Source organism: Leopardus geoffroyi, chromosome D2, assembly GCF_018350155.1.
Source record: "Leopardus geoffroyi isolate Oge1 chromosome D2, O.geoffroyi_Oge1_pat1.0, whole genome shotgun sequence".
Classification (NCBI taxonomy): Eukaryota; Metazoa; Chordata; class Mammalia; order Carnivora; family Felidae; genus Leopardus; species Leopardus geoffroyi.
The window spans coordinates 22,398,944-22,420,281 of NC_059334.1; the positions used below are offsets into that span (position 1 = coordinate 22,398,944).

General features: G+C 39.2%; 1 protein-coding gene across 37 annotated transcripts in view; it reads right to left on the bottom strand.

Moving 5' to 3' along the window:
• ANK3 (ankyrin 3) overlaps nucleotides 1–21,338 on the bottom strand; it is a 687,904-nt gene that overhangs the window by 136,125 nt on the left and 530,441 nt on the right. For 32 of the 37 annotated variants that reach the window (XM_045437484.1, XM_045437490.1, XM_045437496.1 and 29 more), the window contains 6 exons: nucleotides 19,556–19,654; nucleotides 16,612–16,809; nucleotides 14,498–14,596; nucleotides 14,118–14,216; nucleotides 8,329–8,526; nucleotides 2,096–2,194 (listed from right to left, as the gene is read on the bottom strand). In XM_045437484.1, coding sequence (XP_045293440.1) covers nucleotides 2,096–2,194; nucleotides 8,329–8,526; nucleotides 14,118–14,216; nucleotides 14,498–14,596; nucleotides 16,612–16,809; nucleotides 19,556–19,654 — 792 coding nt within the window. The remainder of the gene's footprint in view (nucleotides 1–2,095; nucleotides 2,195–8,328; nucleotides 8,527–14,117; nucleotides 14,217–14,497; nucleotides 14,597–16,611; nucleotides 16,810–19,555; nucleotides 19,655–21,338) is intronic. The other 5 variants (XM_045437495.1, XM_045437507.1, XM_045437509.1 and 2 more) reach the window with 2 other exon arrangements.

Below are 21,338 nucleotides of genomic sequence, written 5' to 3' on the forward strand. Positions count from 1 at the left end.
ATAGTATATGCTTTGGATGTGCAGGGGCAAAAACATGTGGAGAAACTTAATCCTGCCTGTGCTTCCTGGAATCTTTACTCTGTAAAGAGAGAGGTAACCAAAAAACGTGTTTAAGTCTGTGTTTGTGTGTGTAAATAAAACAACACAAGATGAATATATTTACCATAAGTAAAATAAAGATGGTAAGCTAAACTCAGTCTGATTCTTTTTTTAGAATTAAAAATGCTTTTATTTTTCGAATGGAGAGTAGCAAGAAACCATCCAGCTGCTGCCAGTGCCTTTAATGGTTTCTCTGTTAAATACTTAGCTACCTAGGAAAGAACTCAAGGCTGAGGATCATGAGAATTTTTAGAAAGGAAGGGAAATAGAGTGAAGGGATTGCTGAGCAAGCTGGCTACCAAGTGAGGTCGTGGAGACCTCAAGGCCACAGAAATTCCAGAAAGGGAGGTAGAGGGGAGTTTGCCTACTTCCCAGTTCCACCTCGGGCCGTCCTGACCAGGGACAATGATACTTGCTTTACTGCTTTAACACAAACTTTAAAGCACAGACAGGATCTTGCCTGGTCAGATCTCTTTCAGGCAGCTTCTTTTTAATAGAACACAGTATGGGTGGAGCAGCCACTGCCACAGACAGCCGAACAATGTCCAAAGGGTGTAGTCTACTCAGGGCTGTTCCCTCTGTGCTTGTCTGGCAAATCCAGTCTGATTTTGATGTCTGAATGCCACTTTATTTTTTATGTTTTTAATTTTATAGAGAGGGTGAGGAAGAGAGGCAGAGGAAGAGAGAGAGAGAGAGAGAGAGAGAGACAGAGAGAGAGAGAGAGAGGAGAGAATCTTAAGTAGGCTCCATGCTTAGTGCAGAGACCAATGGGGGGCTTGATCCCATGACCCTGGGATCATGACTTGAGCTGAAATCAAGAGTCAGGCGGTCAACCAACTGAGCCACCCAGGTGCCCCTGAATATCTTTTGACTTGGCTAATTCCTGGTGATACTTCTATATTAGTATCTTCAGTATTTATATATACACCTCAGAATCTATACATATTATATACAAAGTGTTTGTATTCACAATTTTTCATTTTTAGAGAGAGAGAGAGAGAGAGAGAGAGAGACAGCATGTGTTCAAGAGCAGAGAAAGGGGCAGAGAGAGAGGGAGAGAGAATACTAAGCAGGCTTCATGCATAGCACAGAGCCCAGTGAAAGGCTTGATACAACTTTATTTATTTATTTATTTTATGTTTTTAATTTGAGAGAGAGGGTGAGGAAGAGAGGCAGAGGAAAAGAAAGAGAGAGAGAGAGAGAATCAAGATCAGATGCTCAACCAACTGAGCCACCCAGGTGCCCTTGTATTCACAATATTTAATAAGCATTTATTTTTGTGTCAAAAATATGATATATGGAAAGAAACAAGAGTTATATTTTAGAGTAGATAAAACAAGTTTGCCATGAAGAGGTAGCAAAATTAAGTGCAAAATAAATGCTCAGAGAAATGGGGTTAATGTGAAGTCCTATGTCTGATGACACAAAACATCCATTTTTCTTATCTGAGTTTGAAATTGTGTAATTATAAGATATTAATCAGTATTGTTTTCTTTCTGAAGAGAGCTATTTGAGAGAAAGAGAGAGAGAGAGGGAGAGAGGGAGATGCTAGTGACCACACATACCATAAAGATTTTAGCAAGTGAGGAATAACTGAATAAAACTTATTTTATCCTTTTTTTAATAGACTATGTCTGAACAAAGTTAATGGTCACAAATTACTGATAAATTTTTCTGGATGCGTTTTTAAAGTCAGTCACAAAAGCTAAAAAAGGTCCAAGATTTTACACTCTGTCCTTGGAGGACCGATTTGTTATCACAAGGATAAATACTGTTAACATGGGTGGATATCTATAGGCAGCTGGGATAAAGTGCCCAGGCCATTAAAGACATAAAGCATCTGGGACACTATAACCAGAGGTTTTGGTCTCCTTTGCACAGATTTATGTTTGACATGCTATGTATAAAAGATATGATGGAAAATTTGTTCTCCCCCCATCAAATTGTACTTGTTTCCATATAGGAGTCACCAAACGACACATTCTTTTTTGTATACCTTTGTCTGGGCATCCACATTTGCCCCTTGGTTTACGAGGACTTCAGCCACATTCACTCTGTCTTCTTGAGCAGCCAAATGGAGTGGGGTCAGGCCATTCTGCAAAAGATTCAAAGTACAGTCATTTTAGAGAAGGTAATATAGCACACATGGCATGTATGAGCAACAATTTATGAATTGTAGGAGACTAAGCCTTGAATTCTTAAATTAAAAAAAATTTTTTTAAATGTTTGAGAGGAAGAACATGAGTGGAGGAGGGGCAGAGAGAGAGAGAAGGAGGCAGAGGATTCGAGCAGGCTCTGAGCTGTCAGCACAGAGCCCAATGTGGGGCTTGAACTCACGAACTGTGAGATCATGACTTGAACCGAAGTCGGATGCTCAACAGACTGAGCCACCCAGGTGCCCAAGCCTAGAATTCTTACGTTAAAAAAATCTACAAAATATGTTTATATATTAGCACCGTGGCAACACTGTTATCTGCAGGCTTCATGAAAATTTCAAACATTCTCAGAAGTGGAGGGAATGGATTGAACCTTGTGGACTCACCACAGACTCTATGGTTTATCAAGGTTTTCCTACATTTGCTTCATCCAGCCCTACTTCCTGTTCATTCTTTTCTTTGTGGACGTATTTTAAGGCAAATCCCAGACATTATACCATTTTCCTACTACATACTCCAGTGTTCACTTGTGAAAACTAGAGGCTTTAAAAAAAAGATATAAAATGATATAATGTCTGGGATTTGCCTTAAAATACTTCCACAAAGAAAAAAAATTTTAAATGAATTAACAAAAATGTTTTGTTGTTGTTAATTTTAAATGAGTAAACAAAAGCAGAATCAGGTCTGTTAAAACAGAAAACAAACTGATGGTTGCCACAGGGAAGGGGGAGTGAGAGATTGTGCAAAATGGGTGAAGGGGAGTGGGAGACACAGGCTTCCAGTTATGAAATGAATAAGTCATGGGAATAAAAGGCACAGCATATGGAATACAGTGAATAATATTATAATAGTGTTGTGACAGGACAGAGATGGTAGCTAAACTTGTAGCGAGCACAGCATGATGTATAAACTTGTCAAATCACTAAGTTGTACATCTGAAACTAATGTGAGATTGTATGTCAACTAAACTCAAAAATAAGTAAATAAATATTTACCAAAAAGACACCTAGAGAATTTTTTTGCAAAATTATGCAGGAATTTCAACACATGGCCATTGGCACTAGCTTTAGCAGAATTAAAAGAAAAGTTAGTTATAAAATTAAGTATTGACATATGATGATAATATTTTCTTCACCAAATATTAATACCCACAGCTGATAAATATGTTCTGTATGTTGTTTCTGGGTAGGAAAGATGGCCTCGAAATGCAAAATGAATGCTGTACCATGAGAATTTCCAGGTCATTTGAATGGTGTATGTGTTTAATGAGACTGAACATTTGAAACTGAGTCTACAACAGAACGTGCAGGCTACCTGGTTGTTCTAATGGCCAAGAAAAAATCACCAAGACTGTACACAAGTTTAAAAATCCTCTGTAGTTGTAAAGTGTCTTTTCATGAATAATATTTAGGAAAGAGTAACTTGGTGTGAGTGCTTGCAGATTGTTTTCTTTCCCCCAGTACGAGCATGGAGGTTAGTATCTGAGTCCTGGAGGCCTTCCTTCTCTTCCTCTAGCATCTGTGCAATGGGAGCCTCGGCCATGGCATTTGTCAGAGGAGAGGAGTGAATCAGGGACAACACCAGGGAGGGCACAGAGCCCTCTAGATGCCGTACATGACTTATTCAGGGGTTGCTGTCCCATCAAACAGATTATAGGATTCAGGAAGACTCAATTGCTCTCGGCTTTTTAACTATTTACAGAATTGGGGAGGAAGCCCACTTAAACTGAAAAGAGAGGAAATATGAAAAGGAGGACCAATGCACTCAGCTGAAGTCCAAGAAAAATAAGCTGGGGCCAAGACTGGCACCACCCAACACTGACATAATCTTAGAACAATGTTCCATGTTCGTTCGTTCTTTCTTTCTTTCTTTCTTTCTTTCTTTCTTTCTTTCTTTCCTTCCTTCCTTCTTTCTTTCCCTTTCTTTCTTTTTCTTTCTTTCTTTCTTTCTTTCTTTCTTTCTTTCTTTCTTTCTTTCGTTCTTTCTTTCTTTCTTTCCTTCCTTCCTTCCTTCTTTCTTTCCCTTTCTTTCTTTCTTTCTTTCTTTCTTTCTTTCTTTCTTTCCTTCTTTCTTTCTTTCTTTCTTTCTTTCTTTCTTTCTTTCTTTTCTTTCTTTCTTTCTTTCTTTCTTTCTTTCTTTCTTTCTTTCTTTCTTTCTTTTCTTTCTTTCTTTCTTATTTTTAATTCCAGTTAGTACACATACAGTGTTCTATGAGTTTCATGTATACAATATAGTGATTCAACACTTCCATACATCAGCCAGTGCTCATCACAACAAGTGCCCTCCTTAATCCCTGTTTCACCCATCCCCCCACCCCCTCCATGTTCTACTTTAGAGGAAACAAATATTTTCAGCCATAGTATTTTGCAGAGGTTACCTATTCTAAGTTTGAGACTTTTCAAGACTTTTGAAGATACTTTACTGAGTGTTTCTCAGCAAAGTTTGGGAAAGGTATTGTGGCATGTGCCTTACTTTCTTGTGTTCCCCTGTGTTCATGCTGCCTCCTGGGTTACCCACTCTACCTGTGCCATGGAGTCACTCACAGCCTTCCTGGACTTCACTGTCTGTCCTTGTCTCACAAAGGGCCTCATTGTTACATTTATGTGCACACCTTCTATGTGCTCACCTCTATTAAGAGCATCATAATCCTGCATTTAAATTCTGTTTCCTTGGGGCGCCTGGGTGGCTCAGTCGGTTAAGCGTCCGACTTCAGCTCAGGTCACGATCTCACAGTCCGTGAGTTCAAGCCCCATGTCGGGCTCTGGGCTGATGGCTCAGAGCCTGGAGCCTGCTTCCGATTCTGTGTCTCCCTCTCTCTCTCTGCCTCTCCCCCATTCATTCTCTGTCTCTCTCTGTCTCAAAAATAAATAAACGTTAAAAAAATTAAAAAAAATAAATAAATTCTGTTTCCTTGTCTGTCTTCCTCAAACCACTGTGACCTTGTTGAGGCAAATACTGTATCCTTAATCTTTTTATAACCAGTGTCTAGCGTCTAGCACTGAATCATCCACTGGATGATTAAATCAGAAGATAAAAGCAAACGTCTTTAGATAAAATATGCTAAAAAGAAACTTATTTTTATGTTCATGATTTTCATTTAAAAGATTTTATTTTGTTATTTTTTTAAAAGTTTATTTAATTTTGAGAGAGAGGGAGAGCACGCACAAGCAGGGGAGGGCCAGAGAGAACAAGGGAGACACAGGATCCAAAGCAGGCTCCAAGCTCTGAGCTGTCAGCACAGAGCCTGATGCAGGGCTCGAACCCATGAACCGTGAGATCCAAGTCGGACACCTAACCGACTGAGCCACCCAGATACCCCGTCATTAAAAAGATTTTTAAAAAATAATGTGGTGGTTACAACAGTCCCATTTGAATTCAGAGGTTACCTGTTAATCTTTTATAAGGTTTCAACCATTGCTTATTTTAAAAAGTGGCGGTTATTTGGAACAAGAGAACACCACTAACTCAGAATATCAACAGCCCTGCTTAATATTCGATTAGTGGTACAAAGGAATAGAGCTACTTGTGGTCTACAAAATCCATGTGGGAAAGCAGGAACATCAAAAGCGAAACTGAAATCAAACACTAGCTAACTTCACTAGTAGCTAGTCATGGTCTCTTTTCCTTGAAGCTACTGGGAACCACTGATTACTAGTCAGAAAAGAAATAAGTGAAAGCAATAAACTATTTAGTTCAATATCAATTTTCACAAAAGCTAAATCTTTCTTTTTAATATCTATTTTTTAACAAGGAAATAAAATCTAGTGTTAAGTGGGGAGGTAGGACAGGGAGGGAGAGACAATAAATGATGTTTAAAATTGGCAGTTTAGGAAAAACTGACAGAAAATGGTCAGAGTTTCCTTATTGAATAACACGTTTGCTCATTTTCTGTTTTCACATCAGGGCTTACTTCACACTTTATATGGAACATGGCAACTGAGAAAGGAAGCAAAGATTTACAAATGCCTTCATATTAGATCATTCCTTGGTACTGTGAAGTTCTTGAAAGTTCCTTAACTTTAATGTGCTCATGGGAAGCCAGCTGATCTGCTTTTCAAAATTTCTCTGGAAGTATCTCTGCTCATGTAGGGTTTTTTCCCTGGAGGATGGCTGACAATTTTGGTCCTCAGAATTTCCTTGCTAATTTCCAGTCTATCAAAGCAAACACTGGGAAATTCTGAAGTATTTTCAGCCTAAAAAATGTCTGTGATTTTAAGGCGAATGCAAGGCTGGATATGTATTGCAACTAGTTGACTGGAGGATTTTATTTATTTATTTATTTGTTTGACTGGAGGATTTTAAGGAAAAAGAAGTCAAAGTATACTTTGGTATCAAATCTCCTGAAAACATTTACCTATTAACCAGTTGTTAAGGTCTATATTGCCTTTGAGAGAATTAGTGAGATACAGTATTCTGTGCCCTTCAAATAGACTCTAATGGATGCCAGAATGTACTTCAATTTGAGAAGACCAGGTCTTCTACCTTGTCTTTAAGACAAGTTGAATTTTGCAGCAAATTATTGTAAGCTTGGTCTCTATCTGAACGCTTGAAATTCAAAAACCATCCTGTTTATAATGGCTGTTTGAAATTGCTCTGTGATTCCTATTAATACAGAGACATGCACAGATAAAAGGAATGTTTAAAATAAAAGATAAGAGAAAATCAAATTGTTACACCAGAAAAATATGAAAAATATTTTGTTCTATAATAATCACAAAATATTTTCAAGATATTAAAACTGAAATAAAAAATATTTCCCTGTTCTCTTATGTATGTCTTTTGGTCTATAGAATTTGTTAAATTACAACCTCGGGAATTCAGGTTAGTGCAGAATAACATTTTCCCTAAATTATAAGAAGTCCACAATTAAGACAACTCTTATTTTCTTCCTTAAGGAGAAGGTGCTGAATGTTACCTCAGTTAATCTTTATGACATTTCTGTGAAGTAAATATTGTTGTCTTCATTTACTAGAGGGCAAAATTGAGGCTCATCAGGTCATATAGCTTGTTCAATCAAGTCACACATCAAGGAAGAGTCAGGCTTAGGATTCACACCCAGGGGATTCAAAACCTCCATGATTCCAAAATACAGTCCACGTATATGAAAAACAAATAAAATTACTTGTCATTTGTCCCCATAAAACTATTGCTGTCTTGAAACTCCACTCCAAAATCTGAGCTATGGCCATGCCATCACCAACTGGTAGAGAAAAAGCCAGGGAGTTTGGATTGTCAAGAACTTGGGAGCACTGTAGCAGGCTTTTGTGTTATATGAAGGGAAGACTTAGAAACATCTGTCCTGTGCTTTGAGCAGACCTCAGACTTAAGGTATTAATAAATAGTTTAGCAAACCCAAATTCTCTGATACATGCAATGAGAGGTCTAACTTCATTAACATGTCTCTGGCCAATTGTGGGCTAGACTTTGCTTCATAAAATTCTTCACTAATAATGGGGCTGCCAAATATGAGGACGGGAATTTGAAAAAACTAGGGAACAGGGACTTCACACGTTCCTTGAAACTGCCAATTTACATAGAAAGACTAACAACCTTTCCAACCTATTGAATAAAATAGCTACTCTAAACTTCTGTTATTAAAATGGACTCCATGAAGGCAGCACTCTTTCCAATATTTATTTTTTTAAGTAGGACTTAAAACTGGGAGAGGCAATGAGTAGTTACCCCCAAAATATTTGCAGACAGAATCAACAGGCTACAATTTACAACTTACTATTTTGCTAAGTTCTGGCAAGGTAATGTGGTACTTTGAATTAGCATTATAGCAAACCTTCATATTATTAAGAAAAACTTTGTGGACTTCATTTTTATGACTATATGTTATTCAATTGTATGACTTGACAAGTATTGATTTACCATTCTCTTACTGTTTAAACAATTTTTCTCAAAGTCTTTACTATAATAAACAATATTTTGGTAAACATCTTTGTGCAACGTTACACTTTATATATTCTATTTGACCTGGATTCTTCATGCTTCTTAGTGCATGCTTCTTAGTGACCTCTCTGAGAGGTAAGGGTTCGTTATACGCTTTGCAGGGAAAAAGAAAGGTTACCTTATTGCTCAGGTTCACATTAGCATTTCTGCTGAGGAGCAGGGACACCATGTCCACATGTCCTTCCTGAGCTGCAAGATGGACAGAAGCAATTCCTTGCCGGGTAACTGCATTTGCATCAGCACCATATTCCAGCAGAGTTGTCGCTATGTCCATCTGGTTCTTTTTGGCAGCGATGTGCAGTGGCGTATAACCATTCTGTCAACACGAATCACTTGGTCACATGCCCAGTAACAAGATAAAAATGTGTGCAGTGCACTTTCAAATAGTATGCTTCCCTTTCTAGTGATTTTCTTCGACGGTTTAAAAATTCATAATCACAGAAGCAAACTGATAAATCAAGCTGTGCCGTTAATGTACTGCCCTAATGTCTCCCGCATCCCTAAATTGGGAAAACATACTACAGACAGTTTAATGCAGAGTACCACCAGTTTTGCAAAAGGAATATAGGGTCCTCTCTTGCAGGCAGTTAATGTTAGTAGGTGCTCAATAATTACTTGCTTTATTTAAATTGCCAATGCGAGGAAACGCAACTAGGAAACAACAAACAATGTGGTACCATGGACATGTTCAGAGCCATTATTCCACTTTTCATTCAATAATAGCTATTCAGAGGCATTACTCTACCTTTAAAATATCTTTAATAGTCACTTGTTGCTAACAAGTTGAAAAATTTAGTGTTCATGGTAGTCAAGATGCTATAATCTACCCTCACAGCCCCTTTGATTGCCTCTTTTATGAAACTCTAGTTTATACGTTATGCTTCAGCTGAACTGGTTTCCCACATAAGATACAGCTCATGTTTCTATTTTGCCTCATTCTATCAAGGATGTTCCTCTCCACCATGTCTTTGGGGTCAGCATCTATCAGCTGAAGATTCAGCTCAAGGGTTATACACTCACGAAGGGTTTCATTTCCTCCTTCCCCACCTACACCTACCCCCAACCTAACTGACTCCAATCAAAGTCCTGGAGATAGTGGCACTCTTTCCTTTGCATACCTGTTTCCTCCTACTAAAATACAAATTTGTTGAGGGCAGGTACTGTGTCGTATTTGTCTTTGTATCTCTACTAGTGCCTCACAGTGACTGGTGAATCCTCAGAATTTGACTCAAGCTTACTACCACTTTCAGGACATTCTGGGATCCTTGTCTTGACTGACCTCTGATGACCAGAGGTTCAAGCAATTTAAATTCCTCTGGCAAACTGGCAATTAACTGTGCCTCAGCGTTGTTCATAGTCTTCCGCCCTGAGAAAGAAAGGTCCCCTAGTGCAGGGGACCTTGTCCAGCCTTATTGTCATTTAAGAGAAATGCAAGATTATATTTTCACTTGGGCATGAATCCAACTATATAAGATATGCCAATGAAAAATGAGAATGATTTTTTTGTAGAAAAGAAGATTTAGAGGAAAAAAATGGAATTCATGGATTCACATTTGGCAAAATGATCCAAATCTAGACAACTATCAGTCACAATCTTTCCAGGCCATATGGATGGGTAGGAAACAACACAGAGGACAGTGGGGGCTGCTGCACCACTGATCCGGCCAGCCTACTGCAATTACCCTCATATTTTAAGTCATTAGCATGTCCTAGTAGGATAATGGTTCTGACTTGAGAAACATCCTTTCTGTAATCAATTGTAGAGGATTTAAGCAAGTGGATATGCTGCTTCTAGACTCTTCTGAAACCAGCCTCTGCCAAACGGGATGGGCTAGGGTAGAAGATTTTATATCCCTATTTTTAGTTTTGACCTTTTGCCATCTGGAAACCCTAGCTGACCTGGGAAACATTTGTCCCTCTGTACAGACACACCCTAAAGGGATTGCCTTCAGAGCCAAATGTAGAGCTTTGGACTGAGCCCAACTTTACAGCGAATGACAGGAGGGGGTGGTCTGTTTCGTTACCATCCCCACCCCTGCATAAAAGCCAAAATTCACAAAATCAGTGCTAAAATAGGTCATCTGATTAGTCAATATGTCTAGCACTGGCTAATCAGAGTGGTAACAGCAACACAGCCTGAGTTTAGCTTCTTGTCATGCATCTTATTTCTTTTTGCTTTTGCTATGGACATAACCTTCGCATTAGTTACTTAACCACCGAAGGCAGGTCAGTGTCCTTTAACAGGTGACAATCCTCTGGATTATTTCTTATTCCACCCAAAAATCCTAGGTCCTAAAGAACACTAAAAAGAGAAACTCTGGCATCTCTGAAATGCATGCTGACTTTAGACAAGTTACTCATGATTACTGAGGGCTTTACTCTGAGCTCCTTACCTGAGCTACAAAGGAAAGAATAAAGCAAGGGAAAAACAAGTCATGGCATTTATTTTAGAAAGGAAGTTCATCTCAGAAAGACTTAAAAATATTTCAAGTAATAAACAAAAAGTTCATCTTGAGACCTATCAGAAGTTCTCTAATATTTTTAAATGCTTCTTAATTTCTGGAAAGTAAAATGATTCTCACCTATCACACTAAAGGGAAAGATGCATTTATCAGAAGAGAAATAAAATAGTGACAGATTCGGCTATAGAATAATCTTAAATATTTTTTTCCTCTTGATGTGGAGAACAAAATGCTTGCAGTGTGAGCTTTTGTAATTCAAGATGAAAACAAAAGGAAATGCAATTTTAAGTTAACAAAAGTAATAGATGTATATCATACTTTATATTTTTTTCCAAGAATCTCTACTGTTCCATACCAGTAGATACATTGTACATTCTATGGAAGAGAAATCTGATAATAAGTTAAGACTCACTATCTGTTTTCCACGATGAGTGTCCAGGTTATGCCTGATTTCATGCCAATACCCCTTCTAGCATAGAGTCCTGCCTCGGGAAATAGATTTGGTGAAAATGGATCACAGAAGCCCATCTACTTTTTCAGCACCTTCCCTCCTCCCCCATTACAAAATCGCATCAGGTTCCTAGGACATGTATGAGTAAGAAAATATGTTGGCAATTCTATGAAACAGAAGAAAAGGCAAGAGAGCATCACCTACCCTAAGAACCCAGCATGTGAACTGAGAAAGAGTTCACACTGAAGTCAACTGCTGTTATAGTCATATGTTCAAATTGTGCCTTTTTGAGCCTTTGTCCCTCATTTTTCACCACAGCCAGAATTTGGAAATGCTAAATCTTCCTTTACTCCAGGGAGTATTTGCCTACTCTTTATCCCTTCTTCCTCCTTCTTTAATAAAAGAGCCTTGGCATTGTGTCCAGCTGAAAAACTACACTTCCTAGCTTCCCTTGCAGAAAGAAGTGGCCAATGACATGTAAGGAGAAATGGCTGGGTGGAGTTTCTGGGAATGCCCTATTGTCTTTCTTTCCTGCTTGAAAAGAGGAACTGGCAGCCTGGGCAAAAACAGTCTCTGAAAGGAAAGGAAGAAAAAAACAAAATCACAGGGAGCTTTTCTTAATGTTCTGGAAACACTGGACCAACATCAACAACTGCCTACCTCCAGACTGTTTATAAATGAGAAAAAATAGAGCCTCATCAGTTTAAACAACAGCAGCTAGGTTTCTTGCCTAGCAGATAAAGCCCATCCTTAACTGAAGGAACAGGCTTTGCTTGGGATCAAAGTCTAGAAAAAGTTCCTGACCAGGATCAGTGCCTCAGACAGTGGGAATGATCAGCCATGTAGCAGCGATGGTATTACTGAAGCTCTTATGGAGGCAATTGTGCTGTGGCAGCAAGAAGTAACGTCTCCTTAGCAAAGCCAGTGTTGGCTTGGCTATAAAAGCTACTCCAAAGGCTAAGTGCTGTTAGAACTCTTTTCAACTCTTTGTTGTGAAGGATGTTGTACAGACATGGAAACATGAAGTCTTGTTTGACAAATATGAAGCTGGAAATCAACTGCAAACATACCTGCTACGGACCTATTTAAGGGTTATTTATGGATTGAAAGAAGGAATGGATGGACGGAAGGGTGGTTTGCACTCATTTTGCTTCACTTAACTACTTTATGACTCTTGTCAATTCTAAACTGCTTGGTACTAGTTGTGTCAAAATTCTTACTCTCATGTGAGGAATGAACAATTTTCCTATTAATTATCTTACTCTTCTGTGAGGAATGAATAATTTGCTTATTAATTATTTTCCTACCAAGAACCTGGAGTTATTATAATATAATAAAAGTGGCCCAGACCCAAAAGGATATTAAAATATATTGAAATGAAATAGACAATCATTAAGTTTCAATGTAATTTTTTTCATTTTTTAAATTGTGGTAATATACATTATGTAAAACCAAACCATTTTTAAATGTATAGTCAATGGTGTTAACTACATTTCACATTGTTCTGGAAACATTACCACCATCCATCTTCAAACTGAAACTCCATCCATTAAACACACCAATTCCCCAGTCCTTCCTCCCTTTAGCCCCTGGCAACCAGCATTCTACTTTCTATCTCTCTATGACTGAACTCATACAGTATTTGTCCTTTTGTGTGATTGGTTTATTTCACTTAGCATGGTGTCTTTGAGGCTGATTAATGTTGTAGCATGTGCCAGAATTTCCTTCCTACTTCCTCCATTGTATGTATACACCACATTTTAGTTATCTGTTCATTCTTCAATAAATACTGGGTTGCTTCCACCTTTTGGCTACTGTGAATAATTCTACTATTCATTTTTGTTTTAAAGATAAAGCTTTATCAAATGTCAAGGCATGGTTTTATGATAGAAAAAATGTTTGTCAGAATCAGAAACTATGGAGGGAAAGCCACATTTAGATGAAAAGCAAATTTAGAGGTTTGGTTCTGAAGTATAGATTTCACTGGGTACATTCTGGAGAGGCTGGGGCAGGACATAATTAAGACATATAGGAAAAGAGGTTCTGAGGAGAAATAGGTGTCAAAGATAACCTAGTCTTCAAAAAGAGAAGGTACCTGAAAACTTTCTCTCTTAAAGTCCACAAAGTGATCTAGAACAGCCCATTCATTGATTGACCTGTGTGTACAACAGATTCGATGTAACCACTAAGTTTAAAGCAGAGCACTGTAGCTGTCCCACAATGGCAGAGTAAAAAAAAAAAAAGATGTATAAAGCTTAAAAATGCTAAAAGTTTTTCCAACCAATAGTATTTAGTGAAAGAACTAGACAGCATTAAGTTGTGGTTTGTATCTTTCCACTTTTCTCAGATCACAGCCACCTGTTCCACAAGAGAGAGCTTACAAAACTGACAGCACTCTATTAACCTATCTTCAAATACACTTTTCTTTACGATTTGCCTCTCAAATCAGAATATCAGGGAATCAGGAAGCCATATACTCTATGTATCTCTTTTCTGAAAAATGTAGGTTGTCTACTGGCCCCAAACACCCTAATAATAGGAATAAAGATTCCTCTTAACAATCATAAAAACACATAAACAAAATTTCCCAACCCATGTTATTAAACAGAAATAAATAACTCGAAGGCAATGTTTTATGGCCAGGAAAATATCACACATATTTTATAATCTTGAAAAATCAGACTTTCTTACTCCCTCAGGCTATGCTGATGTTTTTAATCTGGCTGAAGAATACTTCAACTTTATTTCCTCCACAGGCTCCAGGATGTCCCGGATTTTTAAGGAAAATCAATTGGCACGTGAATATTTATTGAGCATCTACCACATTAGGTGACCAAAGATCTGAAGGCACAGATTCCCTGAGGAGCTTATATTTCTGTGTCTTTTAAGTGATGTCTAAGGTGCAGGGTGCTACATGTGCAGCAAAGTGGATGCACATACAGAGACCAACAGACACTGCCCACAGGCCTCCTCGGGCTGTCCAATCACAGGTACCTTTGCAGCCGCGTGAGGTGAGGCTCCTTGGTCCAAAAGCAGGAGGGCCACTTTCTGATTATCGTAATGTGCAGCTACGTGCAGTGGAGTTAGCCCGCTCTGAAAACACGTGCAGAAACAACAACCAGTGTCAAAAGCGTCTTAACATCAGAGGCCTAGATTTAGGAGATGGGATTAGTGTGGGTTCAACACAGAGCGTAAGTTACATTCCGCTTTCCACAATGCTTGGACCCCAGCGTTCACCTCCTGTTTCCAAAGTGATCTTCATCCTATGCGACTTAACTCGGGACTAGTCATAATTTAGGTGGCTGGTGGTGAAGTAGCAAGTGCTTGTTTTGCTACCATGGAAGGGGCCTGCTACAAGGTGGTCAGCCTCATACCTTCCCAGCAGCATCTGGAGATGCACTTTTCTGTAGCAGGAGATTGGCTACTTCCAGCTTCCCATATTTTGCGGCCACATGGAGGGGAGTAAATCCTTTCTGGAAACAGAAACATAAAAATAATGACCAAGAGAAATGAAACAAAGGTATCGCTTTCTTGGAACCAATGAATTATTCTCACGATGAAGCACAGTTAAGCCTGTATTTAAAGACCAACACTGGAAGACAACAGCTAGAATCTCCTTATCAACAAGGATGAGCAGTATTTAATCTTTCTCTCTCTGTTGACTGAGTCACAACATGCCACTAATTCTGGGACTAATCAAGCATCTGACCAGGATGAAGGTGGAGAGCTAGATCTGGGACTTATTCTAGAGCTATTTGGGGATTTCACATTTTGGGAAGAATATGTTACTGGGTCCCAATTTGGATTTGGAAGGCTTGGGAAAATCCAGGACAAGTCTGGACCTCCCATATTCCCACATGACTAGACTGGAGCCTTTCTCTTCCTCTTCTCCTATTTCTGCATGTATACACATATCTTTATGTATGCTCCAGGCCTCAGGGGTAGGAGTCAGAGAATCATGCATCTTAACCACAAAAGGTGAACTGAATAATAACACATGGTTCTATCCCAGTAAGTTTGTAAGAGCTGGGTACTGAGAGTTGAGTAGTTGCTCTCCCTTGCTACCTGCTCCTACAAGGACATGGGTATCCACCAGTCAGTCACTATGCACAATTATGGAGGTTCCCAAGCATGAGTCAGCAACTGGAGGGTCATCAACGCATTTGACCTCATGAGAGTAAAGCCAACTAGAGCCAATGGGCAGCTGGCATGGTGGAAGGGCAAGTGTACTCAAAACCTCATCACTCATTACTCTGTTTTACATATTAAATGAAATCCAGGAACTTTGCAACTCAGCTCTACTTAAGAGCCTGAAGAGTCACAGGGGGCAAAAGTTGGAGGTAGTCATCATTTATTCGGATAGTTTTCCAAGTATTTCTAATTATTGTAATTATCTTGTGCATTGATCACACTTCTCTGCATCCAAATAAGGGAGTGAAGCACTGATTTCTAGTTTTCTAAGACATGCCATAGGCCAATTCATCTTTCTATCACACTTGTTAGGTTTACGTAGTATCACCAAAAAATGAGCTCTAAATTTGCAGTCTGTACCCACAAAGTAACTGAGTGGTAGATTATTGTTCTAAGGCATCAGAGTTGAGATTTTAAAAATTAAACCATTAATCATACAAGACAACAGCAACAAAAGAACACCAAACAAAAATAATCCAAGAAAAATTCACCTCCTGATTTGAAAGTGGTTTGTATACCTGGCCTTAGCAGGAGAGATCTATGGCTGTGTTTTTAAATCACCATTTAAATCTATCAAATAATGTGCAAGAAACATTGTAATCTAGATATCATTGATGGTTCTTTGGAAGATAATGCACTGAGAAACATAAGACAAACAAACATACCCCAAACTACCCTGCCTCACTCCATGGCTTTGTTTAAATTTATTAAAAAAAATTTTTTTTAATGTTTATTTATTTTTGACAGAGAGAGAAAGAGACACAGCATGACCTGGGGAGGGGCAGAGAGACAGGGAGATACAGAATCCGAAGCAGGCTCCAGACTCTGAGCTGTCAGCACAGAGCCCAACGCAGGGCTCAAACCCACAGACTGTGAGATCATGACCTGAGCCAAAGTCGGACGCTCAACCGACTGAGCCACCCAGGTACCCCTTATTTTTTTAATGTTTATTTATTTTTGAGAGAGAGAGAGAGAGAGATGCAGAATGTGAGCAGGGGAGGAGCAAAGAGAGGGAGACAGAATCAGAAGCAGGCTCCAGGCCCTGAGCTGTCAGCACAGAGCCTGATGTGGGGCTCGAACCCATGGACCACGAGATCATGAACTGAGCTGAAGGTGGACGCTCAACCGACTAAGCCACAAGGCGCCCCTCCATGGTTTTGCTGACCATGTTAAGGGCTATCATGGGATCCCAAGGATAGATGCTGTTGTACCACTCGTGTACCTATTACCATGCTGGGAATTGTAAGGAGGATGGATCTGGGGGGACACAACAGGATTCCAAGATTCACTTTCATACCTTTGTTGTTATAGATAAAGATGCGCCATGATCCAAAAGGAATGCAGCTACGTCCTCATGCCCCTCGCGGGCCGAAAGGTGGAGTGGGGTATACCCAGAAGTTGTGGCTGCATTTGGAGATGCTCCTTGCTGCAACAGCTGTTGTACTATATCTGCCTTCCCCAATCGGGCAGAAATGTGGAGTGGGGTTTGGTCATCCTAAATGACAAGGTTGAAATACAAGGCTGATTAGCTGAGAACACAATGGTGACGTTGTGAAACATTCAGCAAACTTTGCTTGGTATCAGAGGCTACCGTAGATTCTTTGCTTCAATGCTAAAAAAAATCCCATTTATCTTTTTCTTTAACATTTAGTAAGGGGGAGATGGTGGATCTAAGCACCTTAAATACCCTTTGAGTAACCTATTAGTATGAAAAGTGTGAAAGGCAGTTCTATCTATAAATTATCCTCACTACCACCTTCCATATTTTATTAAAATTTTATCCCCTAATGATTCCTTTTTTGGGGAGGTAAGGGAATTTATCCTACTAAAACTGGGAAAGGTATTATACCTCACCAGTTATTGTGCCCTCATATGGAATGAATTATTTTATTGGTGCCACCTTGTCATAGTCCAAAGCACAGAGGCTGGGTATAGGGCTGTCCAGGTATAACTGCACAAAGACTCCTAGCCAAGAAGGCTGAAAGGCAGCCAACCCTCTGCTTGTCAAGGTATACATCCTGGCATGAGCTGTATCTGCCTAGGAAAGGCCCCTTATTACAATTCACTCCCAGGCATGAGGCACTATATCTTGTACCTTGAGGATCTTATCCCCAAATGGGAGAGGCATCTTTTCCTAGTTTGCCCAAAGATGCCTTGTGGTGGTCATCCAATGAAAAATCCTCTATTTGAATGTGAAAAAATTCAGGTAAGTACTTTAAATAGGGAAGGTAGAGAGAAGAGGTTGGAGCACAGGAGACTGCTCTGAAAAGCTAAGGAGGATGAGAGTCAAGGTCAAAGCAAGAGGGTCTATGTAAGAAGTATAAGAGGAATTGGTGGAGCCACAGGAAGAAGAATACTGAAAACAGAAAAAAGATAATTGTCACAGAAAAATGTCCTGTAATTCTGCTACTGCCATGACCACCATTAAACATGGGCTGAGCACCTACATGTCCCAAGCTCTGTTCTAAGTACGCCACCTACATGAATTCATTAATCATCACGACAATCTTACCACTTGTAACTGTTAGTATTTCCATTTTCTATGTGAAGAAACTAGAAAAATAAATGTGCCACAGAGATAGATATTCATTAACTCGCTCAAACACTATATAGCTAGTAAATGGAGGACCAAGGTTCAAACCCAGGCATTCTGGCTGAGAAAGAAAGGTTCTTAATCACAATACATACTGCCTCCTTAATGAAACAATAACTATAAATTCTATGCTCAATTTCAGCTGTGAGTGAAACCTTTTCCTAGATACAATGCTTGATATGTCACTAACAACACTCAGAAAATGTGAGGTTTCTTGTAATCCATGGTAGAGTACAGCTTTTCTTATTTATTCTACTTTACTGATTAAGCAGACTGAACCACCATCTCTAGATCAGGGGTATGAAAACTACAATCCAGGGGCCAAATCCAGTTGCCACTTGTGTTTGTAAACCAAGTTTTATTGGAACATGGACACACCCATTTGCTTATGTAGGATTGCCCATCACTGCTTCTGTTCCAGAATGTCAGAGTCGAGCAGCTGTGACAGAGATGGTGCATCTGTTAAAGCCTACAATATATACTAACAGGCTCTTTACAGAAAAAGTTTGCTGACCTCTGTCTCCAGATCCTCTGTAAAATCCACCAACTGGCACCACAGTACATTGGACACCCAAAGCTTGTGTCTGCTGCTGTTATAACCTTTAGGCTCATCTGCAGATCTTATGCTTACAATGATCTAGTTGTGTTTGTTCCCACACTACTATTTTGTACTAGTTACATTGCTACTTTGTGCTATATTTGCACTAATTACTTTAATTAAACAATCGCACAATATGTTAGCAGGTAAAATATGAATCTGAAAGGGAAAGATTAATTTTCTCCTAAGAAGACTAATTTAAAAGCTTTGGAAAGCTTTGACAGAAGTTGATAAAAAACAATTGTGGTCAAATTAGATATGGGTGAGACAACTAAATATTTTGGGGGGATGTTATAAAAGTCTAGACATATTTTGTATACAAATTGCTTCATATATGTCTCAGTTTTCTCACTACTTAACCTGAAACTAGAAACTGCAGACCATTTATATACTGAAGGTTAAATTAAATGATTAAGGCATTTACATATTTATTTACGATCCCTGACCTGAACTGCCATTTTGATAGCCAGACCAACTACCTATCTCAATAGTGAAAGAAAAGTGGGTTTCTTCTGGGAGCTAAACCAGGAAAGCCAAGCATTCAGTCTCAACCCAGACATTCTCCTATGCAAAGGCAAATCCCTAAAGCCACTCCAATTTGAGTCTGAGGGTTTATAACATCTCAAGTTGTGAAGAAAAGGTAAAACCTTCCTTTTTCCTTTTATGGCTGTGACAGGTGACATATAAGTCAACCAAAAGAGTTCAATTATGCTTCCAAATTATGCCTGTTCTAGAAGCTTTGCACATGAGCCCTTCTCTATGGAGTGTGAAGAATTCTGGATCAAGTCTAGGTTTGATTCCAAAATCTGTTAGAGGTTAGCAATGTGCCAAGGATGCAAAGTTCTTGTTCTATTTAATTTTGTAAAATAATTGAATGGACAAATGTGTAGGGAAGGATTTTTTTTTTTTACAATATCACTTGGATAGATACTTTTGTCATGACTTTATAAGAGTATCCCTGAAAGAGAGCATGCAGGTGTTTCAAGGTTTTAATAAAATCAAGGGTAATTTTTTTCCTCAAGAGCAAAGGCTTTCCTGTGTCACACATACCTTGGCTTTAGCTTCTACCTGAGCGCCGTCTTGCACCAGATACCTCACGACTTCAGCTTGGCCAGATCGAGCTGCCATGTGCAGCGCTGTTTCTCCTCTCTGGGGAACATGAGTCAAAGGTAGTTAATGGAAGCTCTGAAGAAGGGTGGCATATTTTATTTGCATAATGCTTATGATGTAGGGTGTTTTTCTTTTTTAAGTAAAAAATAGTCCCAAGCACTTCCTTATTGAAAATGAGGAAAGATCGGAAATGAAATACACAAGAATTTCACAGCAACCTGATTCCTGATGGAAGGGATTGGAGTAACCCTTGGGGAGCCTGGTCTCCAACAGTGTCAGAAGTGCTGCTCAGTGTGGCCTCCTCCCAGCTTGAAAGGTGAATACTCCCAGGAGCCAAGCAAGAGGGGAGATGAGTGAGTGGGGCAGGAGGGGAGCGCTCAACTAGACAGCCCGACGCCTTGCCCAAGGGAGGCTGCTGCTCCTTGGCATCTGCAGACCACTTCAGTAGTTGTGCCAGATGCCAGCCATATCATGCCACACCTTCCTATTTTTCAAAAGCTGGAAGTTTGGCTGTTTGTATATACTTCTTAAACCTTGACCACAAAATCAGAATTGCAAACAGAACAAAACAGAAATCCTATGTTGCCAGGGCAATATAGACACACCTGAGGGCCAGACTTTGCTGTTGGCTGTTGGTTTGCATTCTGTGATTTAGCTCAGCAGACCAGTATTCTGGTCTTTGGACATTATCCCATGGGGCCATTTTCTTGGCCACTGGACTCCTCCACCCTGACCACTTCCCTCATTGTCACCAGAGAGAGTTTAATTCAGATTATCTATTCATTTATTTCACAAAAAAATGTAAACAATATAGAAAATATGGATAGACAAAAAGAAACAAAAGGTCATAAAGAGCAAATATATTCTCCCACACAAGTGATATCCACCTAAAAATTCCTTTTATAAATTGAGCATTGCCTTACAGGACATCCACATCCATGGAAGGATACACAAGGACATATTTCGCATGTAACTTGTTACTATGCTTACTAGAAAGGCATTGGAGATATAGTTTACCAGATCATCCAGGGTTCTCTTTATGAAGGGAAACATTCTCTCTCTCTCTCTCTGGCATTAGGAACAGGAAAGATGATATTTCTGCTCAGAAGCTGGTCTGTTCCTATCTTGTGGATGTGTTCATTTGGGCTGTTAGAAGACAGAGCCTTCCTGGAGGCTCACCGTCAGGGTGAGTGTGCAGGACCTTATGGCTTGCCCTTTCTGTGCCAGAAAGTGGTTTATTTGATTTTTACTGCTTTGGTGCTCATGAGTCCAAGTAGTGTTGTTATGCTTATGGTCTGGTATGCTAATACTATTATGAAGACAAACTTAAAATCCTATAAAACAATGTCAAATGCCACATGTAGATCCAGAGTGATAAGTCACTTAGAGAGTGATATTTACTCTGAAATGAGCAATGATTAATATGGGACAACAATACCATCCGACAATCTATGAACATGGGTTTGTTATAACCATGGGTTTGCTATAACATGGTCAAGCTCACTAAAGAGAAGAATTACTTTGGATTTACTTGAAATTACAATAATGATCATTTGAAGTGCCTCCTCAACATGAAACACTTCTTTAAATGCTTCTATTGTAAATTCTTCCCCTCCACAAAAGCTATTTTTTAAAGCATAACATCTGGTAGTAACATATATGCAAATTTAAGGCACACAACCTGTAAGTCCTAACAATTTGTGGCCAGCTGGCGATTGAATGG